The 22,291-nt window shown below is 47.9% G+C and overlaps 1 protein-coding gene across 1 annotated transcript in view; it reads right to left on the bottom strand.

Annotated features, from left to right (window-relative positions):
- BPI (bactericidal permeability increasing protein) overlaps positions 1 to 17,001 on the bottom strand; it is a 31,181-nt gene extending 14,180 nt beyond the window's left edge. Inside the window, exons 1-8 of the mRNA XM_069548549.1 lie at positions 16,565 to 17,001; positions 13,320 to 13,434; positions 11,911 to 12,039; positions 9,893 to 10,054; positions 8,398 to 8,461; positions 6,636 to 6,699; positions 5,092 to 5,183; positions 824 to 1,000 (exon numbers count right to left, since the gene is read on the bottom strand). Coding sequence (XP_069404650.1) covers positions 824 to 1,000; positions 5,092 to 5,183; positions 6,636 to 6,699; positions 8,398 to 8,461; positions 9,893 to 10,054; positions 11,911 to 12,039; positions 13,320 to 13,434; positions 16,565 to 16,694 — 933 coding nt within the window. The 5' untranslated portion in view covers positions 16,695 to 17,001. The remainder of the gene's footprint in view (positions 1 to 823; positions 1,001 to 5,091; positions 5,184 to 6,635; positions 6,700 to 8,397; positions 8,462 to 9,892; positions 10,055 to 11,910; positions 12,040 to 13,319; positions 13,435 to 16,564) is intronic.
- Between the last annotated feature and the right edge of the window lie 5,290 nt (positions 17,002 to 22,291).

Genomic DNA, 22,291 nt, shown 5'->3' with positions numbered 1-22,291 from the left:
AATCCAATCACATAAGATGTCTGGCTTCTGTTAGCCCCACCTCCAGCTTGCCCATATCGACAGCCTCTGTAAGAGCCTACCCAGCGCCCTCCCTTTATTTAACATGAAGCGTTCCCACCACCACCACCACCACCCCCGCCCCTGTGTGCCATTGAGTCTGCCAAAGGCAAGAGTTCTCATTGGGATAGTCTTTGTTTATCTCCACAGGGGGACAAGTCAGGGCTCAGCATCCCTTTGATGCCTCTATAGAGGGGGAGAATCTGGCATCTCTTCTGAGAGCAGCAGAGGAGAAGCCCCGTGTGGCTGGTAAGCAGGGTGAGTCCCGTTACCCCTAGACTCTGGGGAGGATGGTCATTTCCTCATTCTATAGATGGGCAAACCGAGGCTCAGAGCAGGACTCAGCCACAGATATGGAGACAAAGACCTGGAGGATGACGACCATAATGGTGATACGATGGAAAGACTGGATTACAGACCGGCACACAGCAGGGACTCAGTCAATGTCAACTGTTATCATTAGGACTCAGGGGACTTCCTCCACACTCATAAGCCTGTGCTGGGGCTGCCCAAGTAATCATAGCTCATTCAACCTTCCTTACACCTTTTGGAGGAAGATACTATTATTGGTGTTTTACAGATGAGGTTCTTAGAGGCGGAATAACCAACCTACGGTCACCAGCATGGAAAAAAGGGGAGCTGGGGTTTGAACTCAGGTCTGGCTGACTCCAGAGTTCAGACCTCGATGTTCCTGGCTGTGAACCAAGATTCAGATCCAGACCATCTACTGCACCCTCTTCCCAAATTCACTCCCATCTGGCCTTACCATGTCGTCTCTGAGGGTCAGATTCAGGGCTCCAGCCTTCTGATACACGAACCCGGCCGTGTTGAAAAAATACTCCGAGATGCCCAGGTACACCATGCGGTCGTGGTCAGTAGGAAAGGCCAGTGCTGGCGGGGCAAAGGGTGGGGGGCTGCGGTGGGCCAGACTGAAAAACTCACCCTGTGGGCAGAAGCAGCAGAGTGAGCCTGAGCATCCTTCAAGAATTACAATTCGATGTCTCCCTCCCAGGAAAAAAATGGGCTAAGGATACGAATCCCAGATTCACAGAGGAGAAAGCCATGGCCTGAAACTAACAATAGCATTGCATGCCTCCTTGTGCTAATTTCTAAGTGTTTCCCCACCAAGGCTGTGTGGTAGATGAGATTGCCTGCATTGTACAAGAGAGGATGCTGAAGTTTCCCAGGTGGTTCAGTGGTAAAGAATCTGCCTGCCAATGCAGGAGATGCAGGTTTGATCCCTCGGTTGGGACGATTCCCCTGGAGAAGGAAATGGCAACCCACTCCGGTATTCTTGCCCAGAAAATTCCACAGAGGAGTCTGGTGAGCTACAGTCCACGGGGTCACCAAGAATCGGACACGACTGAGTGTCTGAGCATACAAACACACACTGAGGCTTGGGGAGGTGAAGTGGCTTGCCCAAGCTCACTTAAAAGGGTGAGTGCCAGAATCAGTGATTGAACCCAGACATCTGGATTCTGGCAAGCACATTCCTAACCATGCCATGGTCTCTGCCTCAACCTTGCAAATAAGTGCAGAAATTCTCCTAAAAGAACAAGGAGAATTCTGTTTGTTTTCACTTATCAAATTAGCAAAATATTCAAGAGAGAGGTAAATTGTTTTAAATGTGTATGTATTTTAAACTGATACTATCCAGTTTTTGGTGAGAGTATTCATGGGCTCCTGGGGAATATGTTTACATTTCTGAAGAGCAATTTGGCTACGCATTGCAAAAAACAGATCATTCACTTAGCTGAAAAACAATAATGTTGAGTTATAAAATAGCAAATTGTCGATGGATACATGTGTTAGAATACCATTTATATAAAATTGTGCTTTAGTCACTAAATCGTGTATGGCTCTTTGCGACCCCATGTACTATAATCCGCCAGGCTTCTCTGTCCGTGGGATTTTCCAGGCAAGAATACTGGAGTAGGTGCCATTTCCTTCTCCAGGGAATCTTCCCGAACCAGGGGTTGAAGCCAGGTCTCCTGCACTGCACGCAGATTCTTTACCAACTTAGCTATGAGGGAAGCCATTTATGTAAAATTAAAGGCCTAGAAAACATACTATATAAGAATGATTGACACCAGAGATAGAGAGCAAAAGTATAAAAACTCAGGCGAGAAGGACACATAGGGACATCATCCGCGTGATACCCTGAGGGGTAGAAGGTCCCCAAGGGGGCCTCAGCTATTTACTTCTACAATATTTCATCTCAAAAAATATTAAAGGTAAATATGACAAAATAGTAACACTTCTAAAATCTGGGCAGCGGGTATGTGATAATGTGTAATATTCTCCATACTTTTGGATTATTTGCCATTAATGATCATGACACCCATCTTAAATAGAGTAAATATCATGAGCAACTCTTAAAAATAGCTGCAAAAAAGACAAAAAATAAAAATAACAGGTGGACTTTTGTACCAACCAAGAACCATCTCTAATATATATCACTAGTCTCTGATGCTGGGAGGGATTGGGGGCAGGAGGAGAAGGGGATGACAGAAGATGAGATGGCTGGATGGCATCACCGACTCGATGGACGTGAGTTTGAGTGAACTCCGGGAGTTGGTGATGGACAGGGAGGCCTGGCGTGCTGCAATTCATGGGGTCGCAAAGAGTCGGACATGGCTGAGCGACTGAACTGAACTGAGGTGAGAAAAGCAAGTGAAGAACAATGCAAACAGCTTCTCAGTAAAACTAGATGGGCTTTCGTGTAAGTGTATGTGAATGCTCTGCTGCTGCTGCTGCTACTGAGTCGCTTCAGTCATGTCCGACTCTGTGCGACCCCAGAGATGGCAGCCCACTAGGCTCCCCTGTCTCCAGGCAAGAACACTGGAGTGGATTGCCATTTCCTTCTCCAATGCATGAAAGTGAAAAGTGAAAGTGAAGTCGCTCAGTCGTGTCTGACTCCTAGTGACCCCATGGACTGCAGCCTTCCAGGCTCCTCCGTCCATGGGATTTTCCAGCCAAGAGTACTGGAGTGGGGTGCCATCGCCTTCTCCGATATGAATGCTCAGGACCAGATTAATACCTGCCATGGCTGACAGCTATCACCTCTGGGTAGGAGCCCCGAGTGGGGGTGGGGGGGTGGGGGCAGTAAACAGGACATTCTCATTTGCTAGGGATAATCAGGCATTGTTTTAATCCTTTGTTCCATCTTATCACTTAAATTTTGTTACAAGTATACTATTTGGTCCAGCCATTTCACTTCCAGAAAATAATCAAAGATGGGCAGAGACCCAGCTTACAAGGATATTCATGGCAACTCTGGTTACACTTGTGGAAAAAATGGAAAGAGCTCAGACATCCCAAGAGGGGGCACTGTCTGCGTACCTTATCACAAGCTGTCTACTGAAAGACCCAAGAACCAGTTAAAGGACTAGGGGAGGACATTTCATTGATAGATGTATACCTTGCACCACTGTGGCTTTAAAAGTTGTAAAACGTGACTTGTATACATACATATGTTTATATATGTTGTTTTTGTGTGTATTTGTTTCCAGGCCTACATGTGTGTATTTTTGTTCCTGCCTCTTTTACATATGTGGATGTGTGTGTCTAATTTTCTGTGTCTAAGCAGAGGAAAGGATTGGCGAGTTGGAGAAGTGTAATTTGTGTCAACACACAGGTCTCAGTCATATTATTAGGGTAACTTCTCTTTTCTTCCCCCCTTCTTTCCCTCCTATTTATTTCTTCTGCTCCTATGTGGTTTCTACATTTTCTTTTGGACATTAAATGTGTTTTAGAGAAAATAAGCAAATAGTAAACAGACACACCAGTTGTGGAGGGACTGAGGTACATCTGGAGGGGATTCAGAAAGTGGGACATATTCTAGTTGAGATGGGGAAGGCTGCTTGGGGCATCCCAGCCCAGACCCACTGGAGGATAAGAAGAAGATGGCTGGGAAGAGGAAGGGAAGGAGGAGAGGAGAGTCCAGGCAGAGGGAATGGACAGGATGAAGGCCCTGAGGTGGAAATTAGCTGAAGTGTTGAGGAGGGGCAAGGCCTGGTTGGAGGGTAGAGAGTGAGGGGGAAAGTGGCATGAAATGAAACTAACTCACTCCATCCATCCATCCAACCATCCATACATCCATCCATCCAACCATCCATCCATCCATCCATCCAACCAACCATCCATCCATCCATCCAACCAACCATCCATCCATCCATCCAACCATCCATCCATCCATCCATCCATCCATCCATCCATCCAACCAACCATCCATCCATCCATCCATCCATCCACTCATCCAACCATCCACTCAACCATCCATCCATCCATCCATCCATCCATCCATCCATCCACTCATCCAACCATCCACTCAACCATCCATCCATCCATCCATCCATCCATCCATCCAACCATCCATCCATCCAACCATCCATCCATCCATCCACTCATCCAACCATCCACTCAACCATCCATCCATCCAATCATACATCCATCTATCCAATCATACATCCATCCATCCATCCAATACACATTTACAGAACACTTATTACACACAAGCATAGTTCTAGGTGCTGTGTATGGTAAAGAACAAAGCAATCACAGCCCCTTCTCTTTCACCATATTGAGGGAGACAGGCTTGTGACTGTGGTCTGTGTACCTGAGTAATAAGTGCTGCTGAGAAAAATAAAGCAGGATATAGGGGAAGAGGAGGGTACTGCTTTAGCAATGGTGGTCTGGGAGGGCTTCTCTAGGGAGAGGATACTTGAGCAAAGACTTGAAGGAGGGAAGAGAGAGCTGCTGTCAATATCTGGGTGAGAGCCTCATGGCTAGAAGGAGCACAAGTGCAAAGGTCCTGGGGAGGGAGCAGTCGTAGTGCATTTCAGGAACTGCAGGAAGGTCAGTGTGATTGGAGCCAGGAGAAGGCATGGAAGGTGGACTGGGGAGAGTGGTGAGGATGGATAGGAAGGGGGTGAGGTCATTGTAGATTTGTTTCCAAGGATGATGGCAAGCCCCCAGGTGTGGGGGTTCTGAGGCAATGGCGTGAGGGTGTATGATTCTTGATATGAGTCTCACCTTCAGCAGCCCATCCAGGTTATCGGCCGTGACTCTTGGAGGTGCCACCAGTGAGTAATCGACCCCAGCCACTTTGTCTAGTTTGGTTGTCACTAGGGGGAAAGCAGATGGACCATGAGCTGGCTCCCCATGGCAGCATCTCTGGAGCCTGGGATGCAGTCAGCATCTCCTAAAGTTAAATACAGACCTGCAGTGCTAATTCCATTCCCACTGCCTCCAAGGAGCCCTCCTCCCTGAGCGCCCTTCAAAGGAAAACGAGCCCACACCCCACATTCACAGAAACATCAACTCCTTCCCGTGGCTAAAGCCGAGTCAAGGAACAGAATGACTTGGGCTTAAATTGAACTCTGTGCGACCTTGGACAAGTGCTTTCACTTCCTCTGAGCCACTTGTTTTCATCTGTAGGATGGGGTACTACTAACGACTTTGCATATGCCCTGTACATGGTAGGGGTTCAAAAGCCAGAAGGGGTCATTATTGCAGTGATAACATCCCAGGCTGAGCCCAAACTGGCTTCAAGTCTGATTGGTTTCTCTGTTTCCAGCATTAATCAATGAGGATTAAATGAATATTGGTTTCTCCTTTAGCCCTGCTGTCCCATGTTAGAGGGAATAAACTGAGTCTCAGAATACGTAATTAGTTCTGGATGGCAAAGCTCGTGAGTGACAAGGCTGGGACTCAAACCAAAATCTTCTTCCTGCCCGGTGAGGCTAAACCCAGGACCCTGCAACTGTGTTGAATACACCCAGCATGAGCTCTGCACCTGGAGGGGCTGGGGCAGTGCCCGAAAGAAGGAAATGTATCTGAAATGGACAAGTACCAAGTGCAGGCCACACTAGGCTCTGTGGGGAGGTGGCCCTGGTAGAAGTTTGGGGCACAGGCTCTGGAGCAGGAAAACCTGAATTTGGATCATATTGCTGCTTCTTACTGGCCCTGTGAATTTGGGCAAGTCATGGCTCCTGTTTCCTGGTGTAAATTTGGCAGAAAACAGTGATCTCAGTGCAGCATTGGGAGGCCAAGAGGAAACATTACTACTGGGTACATGACATACGTCATGGGTACATGACACAGTTGGCCAGATGGGTCTTCCTGCACCTTCTGCAACCCTTCACAGTTTACCACGCACATGGGGAAAGAGAAGATTGTGTCCATTTCAAAGATATGGAAACTGAGTCCTTGAGAGGGGAAGTGACCAGCCTCAGATCTCAGATCAGCTATGTATCTCTGGCTTTAGGGGGCTGTGGGTACTTGTTGTTTGTAGGGAAACCTTGTAGGGTTTCTCTTCCATTTAACTCCTGGACCTGCTACAAGGACCTGGCCCCAAGGGATCTGATGCTAATTACCATTTGAAAATAACCTGCTCTATTTATTCTCACCCAAGCCCAGGCCTGCCTAGGAAACTTGCTGACTCCATCACACTCTCCCTATCTCCCTTCTATCCCAACTTTCCCCTCCCCCTTCTACCCCAACTTCTCCCTCTCCCTTCTACCCCAGGTCACCCCTCCCCTTCCACCCCAGCCTTCTTAGCCCTGCCCATTTCTTACCTGGCAGTGTCTGGAAATAAGGCTGCAGCTTGGAGGACACAGTACTAGTCACCACCTCGCAGATCTTGGGAGAATAAAAGAGAAGATCAGTGAAAGCTTCCTATAGTGGACAATGTCCTTTGGGAATAATTATCTGGACAGGTTTTGCTTGTCTTGAATGTTCCCTTGAAAATTATGTAGCTACTCAACCTTCCCTTTTCTCTTTGGCCACCAGGAAGCTCAGAGTCCAACATATAGCTTGGAAATAGTAGCTGTATATGACTGTATGGGGGCTTCCCAGGTGGTGCTAGTGACAAAGAACGTGCCTACCAATGCAGGAGGTGTAAGAGACGTGGGTTCTATCCCTGGGTCGGGAAGATCCCCTGGAGAAGGAAATAGCAACCTGCTCCTGTTATCTTGCCTGGAAAACCTCATGGACAGAGGAGCCTGGTGGGCTACAGTCCATGGGATCACAAAGAGTCGGACATGACTGAACAACTGAGCATACATATGACTGTATGAGATGCAATCTGCATTTTATTTCCTACTCGGACTCTAAAACCCATTTTATAATCTACTCTGTTGTGCATTTTGACCACCATGCATGGGTATTTTTTTCTTTTAATGTTTGACAGAGTGCTTTCAGATAGATGGTTGATATCTCCTTACCCACATTGTCAGTGTCTTTGACTGGAAGACCAAGGTCTCCCATCTGGAAGACTGCACAAGCCTCCTTGGTTTCCATAAGACGCCTGCCCCTGCTCTTGGTCCCTCCAGCCATTCTCACGGCAGCCAGACTAATTGTTCTAAAGCACAGATCTGCCCAGGTCATCTTCTTGCCTAAAACCTTCAATGGCTCCCCACTGCCCTCTGGAGAAAACCCAAGCTCACTTGGCTTGGAAGACAGGCTCTGGGGTTTCCTGGAAGCTGATGGTTTATTAACGGGAAGCTAGCCCAAAAAACCACCCCTTTTCTCAGCTGAGGAAGTTGGCTTGTAGGGGATGGGGGTTAGAGTGAAAGCAGGCTTGGGGGGACACAGTGATCTGTGTCTGTCCTTCATATCAGTTCCAGCCTCAGGACATAGCTTGGCTACACTCTAGTCTAGCAGCTTCATCAGCTGGACGTTTTCTGGGTGGGGCTCACCACCAAGGTGGAGAAGGCAATGGCAACCCACTCCAGTACTCTTGCCTGGAAAATCCCATGGACAGAGGAGCCTGGTAGGCTGCAGTCTATGGGGTCGCTAAGAGTGGGACACGACTGAGCGACCTCACTTTCACTGTCATGCATTGGAGAAGGCAATGGCAACCCACTCCAGTACTCTTGCCTGGAGAATCAATCCCATGGATGGAGGAACCTGGTGGGCTGCTGTCTATGGGGTCGCACAGAGTTTTGAACACGACTGAAGCGACTTAGCAGCAGCAGCAGCACCACCAAGGGGGTTCTGGGGTGGGGGATGAGGAAGCAGGCCGGAGGGGTATGAGGGCTCAGCAGGAAAGAATAGTAGCTTCTCTGCAGGGAGGGATGACGTGGGGGAGGGCAGAGGTGGCTCAAGCGTGGGGAAGTTTGCTGAGGGTGCGTGACAAGAACCTTAGTCTCTTGCTAGATTCCCAGGAAAATTGACATGACACATTGTAGAGCTGGACTTGTGCTCCCTAAAGGCTGTAGGGAACTGCTGAAGAGGTCTAGGTGACAGCGGAAGTGTCCAGCAATGCGTGACGTTTGTGGACACCGTGGGCCCCACCCACTCTGACGGGGGCGGGCTGAAACTCTAAGCCCCTCCTACCTTGCTGGTCATGGAGTTTTGGAGCGAAGACTCGATTCTTTTGTGGAAGAGTTGGATCAGCCACCTGGATTGACATGTGGGGACAGGCGTGAGGCTTTCCAGGTACTCCCCAGGCTGTGCTCAGAAGGCTGCCTCCTCTGGGAAGCCTTCCTCCCTCTTCCGAAGAGGCCTAACCGCCCTCATCCCTGGGCTCCGACTCTGTACACCCCCCATCAGACCCTTCTTCTCCTGTGTTCAGTGACTGGTCATGAGGTTATTTCTTCCACAGCGGGAACCCTGCCCCGTCTCAGCCTCATTCCTCACCACTCCCTCTCTCTCTGTCCTCCAGCCCCACAGCTCGGCCATGTCCTCCTGTGTCCTCTGCTTCCTCCCACCACAGGACCTTTGCACACGCTGTTCACTCTGCTCAAAACACCCACTGTCCCCAGTCTAATTAATTCCTACTTCTTTTCATCTCAATTCAAATGTCATTTCATCAAAGAACTGGGCAACCGCCAGACTAGGTCAGAACCTTCTGTTCTATGTGTTCACCACACTTTCCTCTTTTTCCTACTTCTAATATCCTTTCGTAATTCTTTGTGAGCCATTCATTAATGCAATGATTTGATTAATGTCTGTCTTCTCCACAGGCTGAAGCTTCAAGAGAACAGGGACTGTGAAGCTAAGAATCCGGGGGCTGGGAGTCCTGGATTGAATCCCTTCTCACTTCTCATTAGGTATGAAAACTCAGGCTACTTCCTATTCTTTCTGTGCCTTGATCTCCTCTGAAAGTGGGGTAATAATAGACTAACCTTAACAGTCTTTGTGTGGACAGGATTGGATAAGGCTCATGTCTGAACAGTGCTAGGCATCCATCAAGCCTCCAATCACTGTCAGCAAGGCCAGCTTTTTAGTGACCACTGCTCTTTCTTGAATGCAATGAACAAGCCTCATGCACAGCAGTTTCTTAGTTGATATTTGTTAGTTGGATGGAGAGATGAATGCCTACAGGCTTGTGATAAGGATTGTATAACTTGGTGCACTTAAAGTGTTTAGTGCAGACCCTGCAGTGCTCAGTAAATGTTTGCTGAATGAATATTGAATGAGCAAGGGACCCTTCAAGGCAGGGAGGGTGTATTCCATCTGTGAACCTTTGTCCCTTCCTTTCATCTGAGACCTGTGGACAAGGCTGACATGGAAGTGGCATTTGGGATGTGCTTTCTGAATACAAGGATGATTAGGATAATCCTGTCCCCCCTCCCAGGACTTCCCAGGTGGCTCAGTGGTAAAGAATCCACCTGCAATGCAGGAGATGTGGGTTCAATCCCTGAGTCTGGAAGATCCCCTGGAGGAGGAAATGGCAACGCACTCCAGTATTCTTGCCTGGAGAATCCCATGAACAGAGGAGCCTGGTGGGCTACAGTCCATGGGGTCGCAAAGAGTCGGACATGACTGAGTGACTGAGCGTGCATACACATTCATCCCTCCTCCCATCCACAGCCCCAGGAGATCATACCCCACACTGCTGCCAGAGATGCGTATGCGGACGGTGTTGATGTGACTGCTGCATCTGGGGCAGGTAACAGTGGAGTGGCCCGAGTCAGGGTCATAGCCCAGACTCAGAGCCGCCAAAATAGAGATGCCCTCCACACTCAGGTCAAAGTTGCCGCCGAGTTTGCTGAAGGGAAACACAAAGATGAGATTTGGAGCAAGCATTTTCTCCCCTCTGCCATTCAAGCTTCACACCAATGCTGGAAGGTAGGTTTTGCTATTATCCCCACTCAGGATGAGGAGATGAGAAGGCTTCTCTCTCTTCAGAGAGAGAAGGCTGCTTGCCCAATGTCACACAGCAGCCAAGTGACAGAACCAGAATTCCAACTCGAAGTGTGAAGCCATGTCTACCTGGCAGAACCCTCCTCTTATCCACTGCCTCAGCCTCTGCCTGTGCTGTGTGGCACTGGGAGTGTTTCTCAACCTCTCTGAGCTTCAGTTTCCTTTCTCAGACCTTGGACCAGCAGGGGGACACTAGTTTTGCCACTAGAAAGCTGAGTTTTGGGGAGGAACGTGTCTTTAATTAATGAATGACTTCAGAAAGCTGAGTTTTGGGGAGGGACGTGTCTTTAATTAATTAATGACTTTGTTCATTAAGTGGGGTTAATAACTACTCCCTCCTGAAATGAGTTTGGGATAAGACAGTGGATGTGAATGTAATTTGTCAACTCTTCTATAATGTGAGGAAGTATTGCTATTTATTTGTTTATGATCAGTAAGTGAAATGATAGATGTGAAAGAGCTCACATGAAAAATTAAGCAATTCCCTCTGCTGTATAACACAGGGAATCCTGCTCAATGTTATGTGGGAGCCTGGAATGGGAGGGAAGTTTCGGGGAGAATGGATGCATATATATGTATGGCTGAGTCCCTTTGCTGTCCACCTGAAACTATAACAGTATTGTTAATATAAAAAGCTAAAAAAAAAAGAAAGAAAAATTAAGCAATGCTTATTGTGGGGAATGACGGATCAGCAGTCCCTATAACGAAGGGCAGATCTACGCCTCTGTCCTCATCAAAGGGTCTGTTTGCTCCCTAGATTCCCCGCAAAGGAGAAGCTGCTAAAATGACAGGTCAGCCTGAGCTGCCATCAGCACTGCACAGTCACTGCAGTGAGAGCCCAGTATTTAGATTCACAGTTGTAGTTTGGATGATTCGCCCCAATTTTCACCCTCCCTGCGTCCATACCCTCTCCATTGCCTATCTTGGGAGGATACGTGTGTATTTCCATGTTCTTGACTTTGGACTTGGCCACGTGACTTGTTTTGGCCAGTAGTATATGAGTAGAAGTGACTATGGACCAGTTCAAAGTCTAGGGCTTAATATGCTTCTGGTTACCCTTTTTGCACCTCTGCTGTCACTAAGAATATGCTCTGTGTAGCCCATTCATTGGTCCAGGGAAGAGGAGGAGATACATGTTGAACAGGGCCACCCCTAGCTGAGGCCAACCTTTGGCAGGGAACCCCAGCCAACACATAGATACATAAGTGGAGATATATGACTTGCTTTAGGTCACTGAGTTTGGGATGGTTTGTAACACAGCAATTGTTAACTGATAAAGGGGTAAAGTGAAGGTCTCACTTAGCCGTCCATCCTAAGCCATATGTACCAACTCAGCCTTGCTTGTGTCCTGCATTGAGATGTGGAACATGCTCAGCTATTAACCAAGAGTTATGTTTAAACTTAGGAGAAGGCAACGGCACCCTACTCCAGTACTCTTGCCTGGAGAATCCCAGGGACGGGGGAGCCTGGTGGGCTGCCGTCTATGGGGTTGCACAGAGTTGGACACGACTGAAGTGACTTAGCAGCAGCAGCAGCATGTTAAAACTTCTTTCGTGAAAAATTTTCCCAGTAGCTCTGAGGGCGCAGATGGTATTCGGCCAGGCAAAAATTGGGCATGCTTGAGATCTTGGCTCTCCGCTCTTCCAAGTATCACCAAGAGCTTACCCACACACTCAACAAACAACAAGCTTGGAAACGTACATGAAGTTCTTTCGTGCCTTCCATTTTCCTCTGATCTTGATACTGGCGTCTCTGATAGAGAGATCAAGGCCCTCATCCGGCAACGGTCTGATCTGGGAATTGGGAAGATTGAATCCTTGAATAACCATGCTGCAAGGAGGAAACGATCAGTTAGTCTCCTCGGGGTCCCCACAAGGACTCAGTCAAGGGTCAGTGCAGACTCATTCCCCTCCAGCCTGGTCCTTTACCCCATCCCTTTTAAGAGAGCCCAAAAGTTATGACGAGAGCAGCCTTGGGAACTCTGTGGCTAGGCTTTGAAGTCAGACAAATCTGCATTTAAATCCTCCTCTTCAGTTTACTTTTGTGTGATCCTGGCCCCATCGCTTAATCATCCTGAGTCTCGGTTTCCTCATTTGCAAAATGGGCACAAAAACCTCTCTCTTGCAGGGTGTATGATGATCAGTGAAGATAACAAATGTAATTCCATTGACTACATGTTCTGTAAGGGGTGGAATGTGTCTGTCTTTTTTTCACTATTGTACAATAGCAAAGCCTGCTGAATCAGACACATAGTAGGTGCTCAAAAATATCTGCTAAGTGAGTGCATAAAATTCGTTAGAGGACATTTATGGGTTTTCTCCCCAGCACCCACATCCCTCTCTTGTTGATAACACAACTGCCATTTTTACTTTGGGGGAACTCTTCCCCACATCTAGCCCAAGCTGTTCCCAAGAAAGTTGACTTCACAGGTCATCTTCAGGGGGTGGAGCTTGAGACTTCAGTACAAGCTCATCCGTGTTTTCTATTCCCTGGCCACAGTGATTGGTCCAGCAGTGTGTATGGACCTAAAATGGACCAATCAGAGTGAATCCTAGGAGTTTTGCTTGAGTAAGAAGACAGTGCCTTCCTCTTACAGGGCTGGGAATGCTGAGAAGATGCTGATGGCCTCTGTATAGGGACATCCTACCCGAGAACTAGCCTTTCCAGAGGGAAGAGATGCTGAGAGATGGCAAGAGAAAAACAGGGTCCAGTGATATTTGGGCCTTCCTCAAGCTGAACCTGAAGCCAGATGATTCCAGGGACATCTCAGTCCTCTGAGCCCCTACATTTTGGTTAAGGTCATTTCTGATTAGGTTTTCTGTCATAGAAACCTCACCTCCACCCCTAATCCCAGTTAACATAAGGGCTTGGCACAGTTTGGGGATTTATGACATCCCCTCGGGAGTCATAGTGAGTGCCTGAAAGACAGTTTGGGTGGTTTCTTCTACATGCAGCTTGGGGACTGTATCCCCTCAGAATGATGTAAACATTAGCTTTAGGATCCTCTAACCTCTCTGAGTCTAGGAATTTGTGACTCTATGAGTCTAGGTCTTGGTGACCCCAACACACGACAGTCCTGAACACGGAGGACTGAGCTGGACAGGGCTTACCTGAAGAAGCTGTATTGCCCTTTCCCGAGGTATTTTATCTTAAAGTTTCCTGAGAAAGTGGGAATTGTTATCTTCTCCAACTCTTTCTGCAGAGTAAGCACTCCCTGCTGGCAGGCTGAGAGGAGAGAGGAAGCAGAGGTCAGAGGCATGTAGCTGGTTCATAGCAGAGATGGTGGGATTGGAAAAGGTCTATAGCAGGGCTCAGTTAAAGGCTGTTGTCAATGCCCCAATAATAAACATTTTCTGTTTTTTAGATCTTACTCTCTCCGTCACAACCACTCAGCTTAGAGGTTATTGTACAAAAGCAGCCATAGACAGTAAGTCAATGAATAGATATGGCTTTGTTACAATAAAACTTTACTGATAGAAAATGAAATTTGAATTTCACATCAGTGTCGCTAGTGGTAAAGAACCTGCCTGCCAGTGCAAGAGACATGAGAGACGTGGGGTCAATTCCTGGGTCAGGAAGATCCCCTGGAGGAGGGCATGGCTACCCACCCCAGTATTCTTGCCTGGAGAAACCCATGGACAGAGGAGCCTGGCTAGCTGAAGTCCATGGGGTCGCAAAGAGTTGGACACTGAAGACTGAAATAACTTAGCGTACATAGCACACACATCATTTTCACACGGCCTGAGACAGGATTCTCCTTTTGATTTTTCTCCAGCCATTTAAAAATGTAAAAGCCATGCTTAGGCCAACTAGTTTGCCATGCTTGTTCGCCAACACTTAGTTTGAAATATCACCCGCTCCAAACACCCAGTCATGCATCCTGTGAGTGTTTATTGATCATCTGCTCTGTGCTCTTCCCTCACAGACACTGTGTCTGTCTGGGTTTTGGACTCTCTCGCCACAGAATCTTTGCATGCACCTTTCCCACTGCCTGGGAAACCTTTTCCTCTCATCTTCACCTGATCAGCTTCTAGTCATCATTTCTTCTAGGAACTTTCTCTGGTTCATCAGAAGAGTGCGATCCTGCTTGTTATCATTCTCATGATGCTGTGGATATCTCTTTTGGAGCTCGCATTACCTTTTGTAATTATGCAGCTATTCATGTGATTTTTCAATTAATATATCTCTCCCCTACTAGATGTAAGCCGCCCAAGGCCAGGGACGGATGTCACAGATGTCTGCCACATTTACCACAGAGACTAGAACTTAATACCTGATGGATGACTAAACGAATGAATGTCCCCAGGGTCAGGAATTCTGCCATCCTTTATTATGTGCAAACAAGTTAAATGAGAAGAATAAGCGGTAAAATGATGGATCCCAGGATTTGTGTTTTTCCAAGAGCCAGTTAAGCATAGTAATAATAGCAATAGTAATAATAATAGTAACAACAACAACAACATTTATCAGGTTCTTACTCTGGTCCTGGCACAATTCTGGGCTCCATGCGTGTATTAAGTTACATACGTGTAACTGAACATAGGCGAATCTGAACAATCCTGGGTAGTAAGTCTGGTTGAAAAGAACTGATTTGGGACCCAGATCTCCCACACTGCAGGAAGTCTTTACCAACCGAGCCACGAGGGAAGAAGCCCAGTGGGTCTTTTAACCTCCCAATTCACAGACAAGGAAACAGACTCAGAAAGGTGACCACACAGCTGACAGCTGAGGGAGGCAGCATCTGAATTCAGGCCTTCTGTTCCCAGAGCCCACGCCCTGGGACAGGCCTTCTGGGGGTCCAAAAGTAAACCAGGCATAGACTGGCACTGCCTAGAGAGAAATGAAACTGTGGGATGGCCACCATCAGTGGATCTGCAGGGGCCAGGTCTCGAAGGGTCTCTAAGGCCAAGCCCAGGACGCCTTCTGAAGGCACTCAGGAGCCGCTGAATAGTGTCAGTAATGAGGGTCCTGAACCGCTCCACTGCACTTCAGGACTCTCATGATGGCTGTATGGGGTGTGAGTAGAAGGCGGGACCGAGGCTGCTCTGACAGAATGTGAAGACTTTTAGGCTTAAAGGCTGAGCCCAAGTCTCTGCTCCTGGGAAGCGACCAGAGGCGCTCCAGGTCTGAGTACAGGGCAGGGGCATAATCTTTTCTCCTAGCTCACAGGGAGCCTTCCGTCTGCAACCCTGGGATTCACAGGTGTCCTGCCTGAGCTGGGGTAGGAATTCAGGGATGGAATGCCAGGTGTCCTGTCCTGGGCTTTCCTGATAGCTCAACTGGTAAAGAATCCACCTGCAATTCAGGAGACCCTGATTCGATTCCTGGTCAGGAGGATCCTCTGGAGAAGGGATAGGCTACCCACTCCAGTATTGTTGGGCTTCCCTTGTGGCTCAGCTGGTAAAGAATCCACCTGTAATGCAGGAGTCCTGGGTTCAATCCTTGGGTTGGGAAGATCCTCTGGAGAAGGGAAAGGCTTCCCACCCCAGTATTCTGGCCTAGAGAATTCCATGGATTGTATAGTCCATGGAGTTGTAAAGAGTCGGACACGACTGAGCAACTTTCACTTCACTTCACTTCGGTCCTGTCCTGATTCCCCTGGGGGTCCACCGCCCCTGAGAGCCTGCCTTCTCCTGGGTCTGATGTCGCTGGCACCAGCTGTCCCCCACTGTTCTGCAGGTCATATCTCTGCCACCGAGAGGCAGCATTGAGCAGCCCCACGCCGATACTTCACAGACCAGAGCTCAGATCCAGGCCACCTCCTTCCCCCTCCCTCCTTCCAGTCTGTCTGCTCATCTGTAAAGGCCACTAGTAACATTTTGTGCTTTTGGCATAGTGCCTGGCACCAATCTGAGCAGGTCAGGAGGCTGCTTCATAACATTCTCTGCTGCGTCTGGGCCTGAGGGAGTGACCTGGGGGGATCCTGTCTGTGGCACCCGGCTGGCTACTGTGCAGAGTGTGGCTGCCAAGCGCCCCCGCTCCTCACGGAGCCGAAGCTCGGCCCACGCTGAGGACTGAGCCAGGGGCTGCCAGACGAGTATCAGGGCTGAGAACCAGCTAGGAAGGAAGTGAAGGGCCCAAGCCCAAATCGGGTATCGGGTAGAGGGAGGGGGACCATGAGGGGCCTGAGCACTGGACTCAGAGTCCTCCAGACTAGGGTTCCATCCCCTCCGCTGCGGCTTCCCAGCTCTGTGACCCTGGGTGACTCACCCTGGCCCAGCTTCTTGCTCTGTAAGACAGGGTGAGAGGGCCTCCTTGAAGGAGCAGTGAGCAGGCCATACTCTGGATTAAAGGGCTGCACACAGCAGGTGCTCAGTCAGTGATGGGAGAGAAGGAAAGGAAGGCAGCCAGTTACCGTAGTCTAGGCCTTTCTGGGTGACCCTGGCCACGATGCCTGGGTTGGTCGTCGTTGTCACAGCCGTGCCCAGGGCGACCAGCACCACCAGGGCTGCCCACCTCCGCGCGCTGCCAGGGCCGCTGGCCATGTCTTCGTCCTGCAGAGCTGCCAAAACCTCGAGGTCCTGGAGGGGAACCCGGGACCTATAAAGGAGGCAGCTGTGGAAATGCAAGTCAGGAGAACAAGAAAGGAGGAAGGAACACGAGCAGGGCCGGAAGAGGGGTGGGCGGCCGCCTGCCTGCGGTTCCCCACTGTATGGCTGGGGCCACAGCCCCAGAACAGCCAGCACTGAAGCCTGGGAGCCGTGTGTGTGTGTGTGTGTGTGTGTGATGTGTGTATGTATGTGTGGTGTGTGGTGTGTATGTATGTGTGGTGTGTGTGGTTGTGTTTGGGGTGTGTGTGTGGTGTCGTATGTTTTATGTATGTGTGATGTGTGTATGCATGTGTAGTGTGTGTGTGGTGTGGTGTGTGTATGTATATGTGGTGTGTGTGGGGTTGTGTTTGTGTATGTGGTGTGGTATGTTGTATGTATGTGTGATGTGTGTATGCATGTGTGGTGTGTGTGTGTGGTGTGTGTGTATGTATGTTTAGGGGGTGTGTGGTATGGTGTAAGTGTATGTATTGTGTGTATGTATGTGTGGTGTATGTATGCATGTGTGATGTGTGTATGGTGTGGTGTGTGTGGTGTGTGTGGTTGTGTTTGTTGTGTATGTATGTGATGTGGTGTATTGTGTGTGTGATGTGTGTATGCATGTGGTGTGGTGTGTGTGGTGTGGTGTGTGTGGTGTGGTGTGTGTGGTGTGTGTGGTTGTGTTTGTTGTGTGTGTATGTATGTGATGTGGTGTATTGTGTGTGTGATGTGTGTATGCATGTGGTGTGGGGTGTGTGGTATGTATGTGGTGTGGGGTGTGTGGTGTGTGTGTGGTGTGGTGTGTGTGGTGTGTGTGTGGTGTGGTGTGTGTGGTGTGGTGTGTGTGGTGTGTGTGTGGTGTGGTGTGTGGTGTGGTGTGTGTGGTGTGTGTGTGGTGTATGCATGTGGTGTGGTGTGTGTGGTGTGGGGTGTGTGGTGTGTGTGTGGTGTGGTGTGTGTGGTGTGTGTGTGGTGTGGTGTGTGTGGTATGTGTGTGGTGTGGTGTGTGTATGCATGTGGTGTGGTGTGTGTGTGGTGTGGTGTGTGTGGTGTGTGTGTGGTGTGGTGTGTGTGGTGTGTGTGTGGTGTGGTGTGTGGTATGTATGTGGTGTGGGGTGTGTGGTGTGTGTGTGGTGTGGTGTGTGTGGTATGTATGTGGTGTGGTGTGTGTATGCATGTGGTGTGGTATGTGTGGTGTGGGGTGTGTGGTGTGTGTGTGGTGTGGTGTGTGTGGTGTGTGTGTGGTGTGGTGTGTGTGGTGTGTGTGTGGTGTGGTGTGTGGTATGTATGTGGTGTGGGGTGTGTGGTGTGTGTGTGGTGTGGTGTGTGTGGTATGTATGTGGTGTGGTGTGTGTATGCATGTGGTGTGGTATGTGTGGTGTGGGGTGTGTGGTGTGTGTGTGGTGTGGTGTGTGTGGTGTGTGTGTGGTGTGGGGTGTGTGGTGTGTGTGTGGTGTGGTGTGTGTGGTATGTGTGTGGTGTGGTGTGTGTATGCATGTGGTGTGGTGTGTGTGGTGTGTGTGTGGTGTGGTGTGTGTATGTATATGTGGTGTGTGTGTATGGTGTGTGTGTGTAGTATGTGTAAGTCGAGACTTCTGGCTGTGAGTGTCATTCCCTTTCCTTTCCCCCCTCCCTGAACCCTCCACCCAAATCCCTCCATCCAAGAACTTCCGGGAAGCTGGGTGGTAGAGATATCAGAGTTGATTATATTGTCTTTTTTTTATGCTCTACTGAGGTATAATTGGCAAAATTGTACACAGTTGCTCCTTGAACAGCACAAGTTTGAACTGTGCAGGGGCATTTGTATACGGATTTCCTTCAATAAATATGTACTGCTGTCCTACACCACCTGTGGTTGGTTGAATCCATAGATGTGGAACCTCAGATATGATGGAACTGCGTATATGGAGGTCAGACTCTTAAGTTATACTCGAATTTTCAACTGCTTGGGATGTGGGAGTCAGCACCCCTAGCCTTGCATTGTTTAAGGGTCAAATGTACATTTAAAGTGTATGGTGTGATAATTCAATATATGTATACGTTGTGAAGTGATTGCCACAACCAAACTAATTAACTCATCTCTCTCTTCACGTGGTTATCATTTGGTATGTGTAGTGAGAATGAAGATTTACTCTCTTAACAAATTCCAAGTGTATAGTATTCTTAACTGCAATTATCATGCTGTGCATTAGATCCCCAGAACTTACTCATTTTATGACTGAGAATTGTATTTTTCTTTCTACTTCTGATTTCCTTGGTGTTTTCCACAGTAAAACCTTTAAGGAAACAGAGCCTGAAGCATTTTCTTGTCCTGAGAGGCAATAGTGGTAATAATTAAATGCTTGAATTTTGAGTCTGGTATTTTAACTGGTTTTAAAGCTCAGCTTTGCCACTCTGTGGTAGTTTGACCTTGGTCAAGCCCCTTAACCTCTCTGAACCTCAATTCCTCTTTGTAAAGTGAAGATAACCAGAGTACACCCCCCACCTCGGGTTATTGTGAAGACATAAAGGGCTTTAAATCATGTAAAGCACTTAACACAATACCCCATGCATAACATGCTCACAAATGGTAGCTATTACTGTCACTCTGGCTTTCAAAGTAATCCATGTTCATGGGCCAAAATTTGAGAAAGAACCAAAAAAATATAAATAAAAATTATGTGCAATCCTGTTCCAGAGAGGACAAGCAGAAGTGTATTATAGAGTATTTCTCTCCTCGCTCCCCACTTTTGGTAAGCGTAGATCAGGTGTGTCTTTCAACACAGAAATATGTAATCAATGCCGGTTTTGTGAAGTTCCCTTTTTTCATGAACAGTGTGTGCGGTTCTCTGTATTTCATTGCTTCCTTAACCTACAGTTTTCTTCACTAGGCTTTTGTTCTTATACCTTTTCCCCTTTCCTTTGACAGATGTGAAGCCTGAGGCTTCGAGAGGGGAAGTGTTCTTTCCACAGTCACGTGGCTAGGCTGCTAGCAGAGCTGGGATTCAAACACAGATACATCCCACACCAACCTGAGTCCTTCAGCATCTTGGGAGCTGGGGCCGGGTAGGGGAGGCTGGTATCAGCACACACAGTCCCCACCCTCCCTCCAACTTTCCAGTCAGAATTCTGTCTGCTAGGCCCCTGCCCCTCCCTTTGCAGCAGGCTCAGGTCCAGTGTAGGCGGGAACCCCACCAGGCAGTGGGCACCATCTCCATGGTGATGAGAGGAGGGGCGGGGCTGCAGACAGGGAGGCTAGCTTCTCTCCTGCTGGGTCCTCATCAGCCCCCTGATGCCCAGTCTCTCCGACTCTGATTTGATGAAAGTCTAATGAAGCCCATTGAGCCTGGAGGACATGAGACCTTCTGAATTTTTTTTCTTTCTTCTCTTTCCACTGTTTCTGAAAGGATCTCCCTTCCTGCCGCCACCCACCACAACAAGAATCCTTCTGGCTTGCTGTAGAATGAAAACAGTGGCTGTGGACAGAGCATCTACTATGACACTTTATATATATTGCCTTCAAGCCTTTAAATAACCAGTGAAAAGTGAAGAAATCGTTAGTCGCTCAGTTGTGTCCCATGGATAGTAGCCCGCCAGGCTCTTCTGTCCATAGGATTTCTCAGCCAAGATCACTGGAGTGGGTTGCCATTCCCTTCTCCAGGGGATCTTCCCAACCCAGGGATCAAACCCAAGTCTCCTGCATTGCACGTGGATTCTTTACTGTCTGAGCCACCAGGGAAGCCCCAAATAACCTGTGAGAGAGGAATAATTATCCTCCATTTTGAAGATAAGGAAACTGAGTCACAAGGCAATTATGTCCCTGTCAAGGTCGCAGTGTCTTTCTTGGAGAGAAATATTCTCTCTTCTTGGGGTAGTTTATAAGAGAACTTGTCACCCTGGGTCTTCACCCTAGCTCTGCCTTCCTGGGCCCCCAGACTCCCGTGTCTGTATCCGTGCGAGGAAGACACATGCTGAAACACATAGACTGATGACTTGTCAGAAAATCAGTTTTTTGAAAAGTTATCTTACACAGTTTTGAATACCTGCAGCTCTAACTGCCCCAAATTCCTGGGTCCCCTGGGTCCAGGCAGATATTGCCTCTGTGAGGATATCAGACAAGAAAAGGGTATTACGAGGAAACTCACAGAATGATAACTTAAATTGCCACAACCTAAGAATCTTAAAATCAACTGGCAAGTTTCTGAATAAGCCAGCCCCACTGGCTTCTGATGCCTGTGCTCAGTCAAATCCAGATGAGTCCATCAGCAAACCTCTGACCTCCTTTTCGGTTCTGCCCCTGGCCATGGTGTTTGGCCCCATTGCTTCAGACCTGACTCTTTACTTGGTGTGAGTGACAGTGTCTTCAACCCAAGCAACAGAAATCCCCAGCTCACATTGGCTTCAACAGTCTACCCATGTCTCAGAGATGAAGTTCAGAGAGAGAGCAGGTTTGAGAATCTGATTAATTCGACAGCTAACAAGACCTCCCTGGCATCCAGTGGTTAAGACTCTGCTTTCACTGTAGGAGTTGTGGATTTCATCCCTGGTTGGGGCACCTTTATGATCCCACATGCTGTCTGGCCAGGAAAAAAACCCCCACCAAATTTGCAACAAAAATGTGAATTAAAATAATTCATTAATTAACAGGAATTTACCATCTCTCCACACCTGTCTGCTCTGCCACCCTATTATCTCAGATTTACCCTTACAGTGGCTTCTTTCATGGTTGTGTGAAATATTTTATGGCAAGACAAGAAAAATTTAAACATAAAAAATTTATTTCTGTCCTTTGGCTTCCTCTCTCCCTTCTAACTGTGCATCATGTATCTGCATTAGGCATCGGCCAAATCTTCGCTGTTGGCAGAAATACCAGCTCAGCCCTGAAGAGAAGCATTCTCCCAGCATCAAGAAGACAACTCTTCTTGATGGAAAGGTAACATTCCTTCTTGATCTTGTAAGGGGCTCTCATCATCACCTTGTACTTGCATATCTAGATTGTGTATAATGTCAGTGATTCATCATCTAATGTACAGTCCTCTGTCTCAAAAAACTTATGTAACTGTGTCTTGACTTCTAATGGTAGAACAGCCCTCAGAACTTTCTGAGATGCTGTTCCTGTTTTTGTTTGAGATTGAAACAATACAAGTTTTATTCAGTGGCCAAAGAATGGAGAAGGGGAAACTAAGTTCACAGATTAATTTCTCATATTCCTGGATTACAATCCTCAGTTTGGCTTAAATAAAAATTTTCTTCTCTTTCTCAGATTGACTGAGTAATTTTTCATTGACAGTCGCAAGATGACTGCAGCAGCTCCAGCCATCGCATCTAAACAGGCTTTTTCCAGTGTCTCCTCCCCCTTCTCCTCTTCTTTTTTTTCTTCCTCTTTTTTGGCCTTTTTGTTATTATTGTAAAGTCTTCCAAATATAAAGGTAAGAACAGACTACCCAAATTTGTAAAATCTTAACAATATGCCATATTTACTTCATATAGTTTCTTTTACCTCTATGAATCGTTAATACATGTACAGCTATGTATAACCAGGATCACCATAAGAATATAGAATAGTTCTGTCATCC

Source organism: Ovis canadensis, chromosome 13, assembly GCF_042477335.2.
Source record: "Ovis canadensis isolate MfBH-ARS-UI-01 breed Bighorn chromosome 13, ARS-UI_OviCan_v2, whole genome shotgun sequence".
NCBI classification, from domain to species: Eukaryota; Metazoa; Chordata; class Mammalia; order Artiodactyla; family Bovidae; genus Ovis; species Ovis canadensis.
The sequence above is the reverse complement of the archived record's forward strand: the minus strand, read 5'-3'. Positions and strand labels throughout refer to the sequence as shown.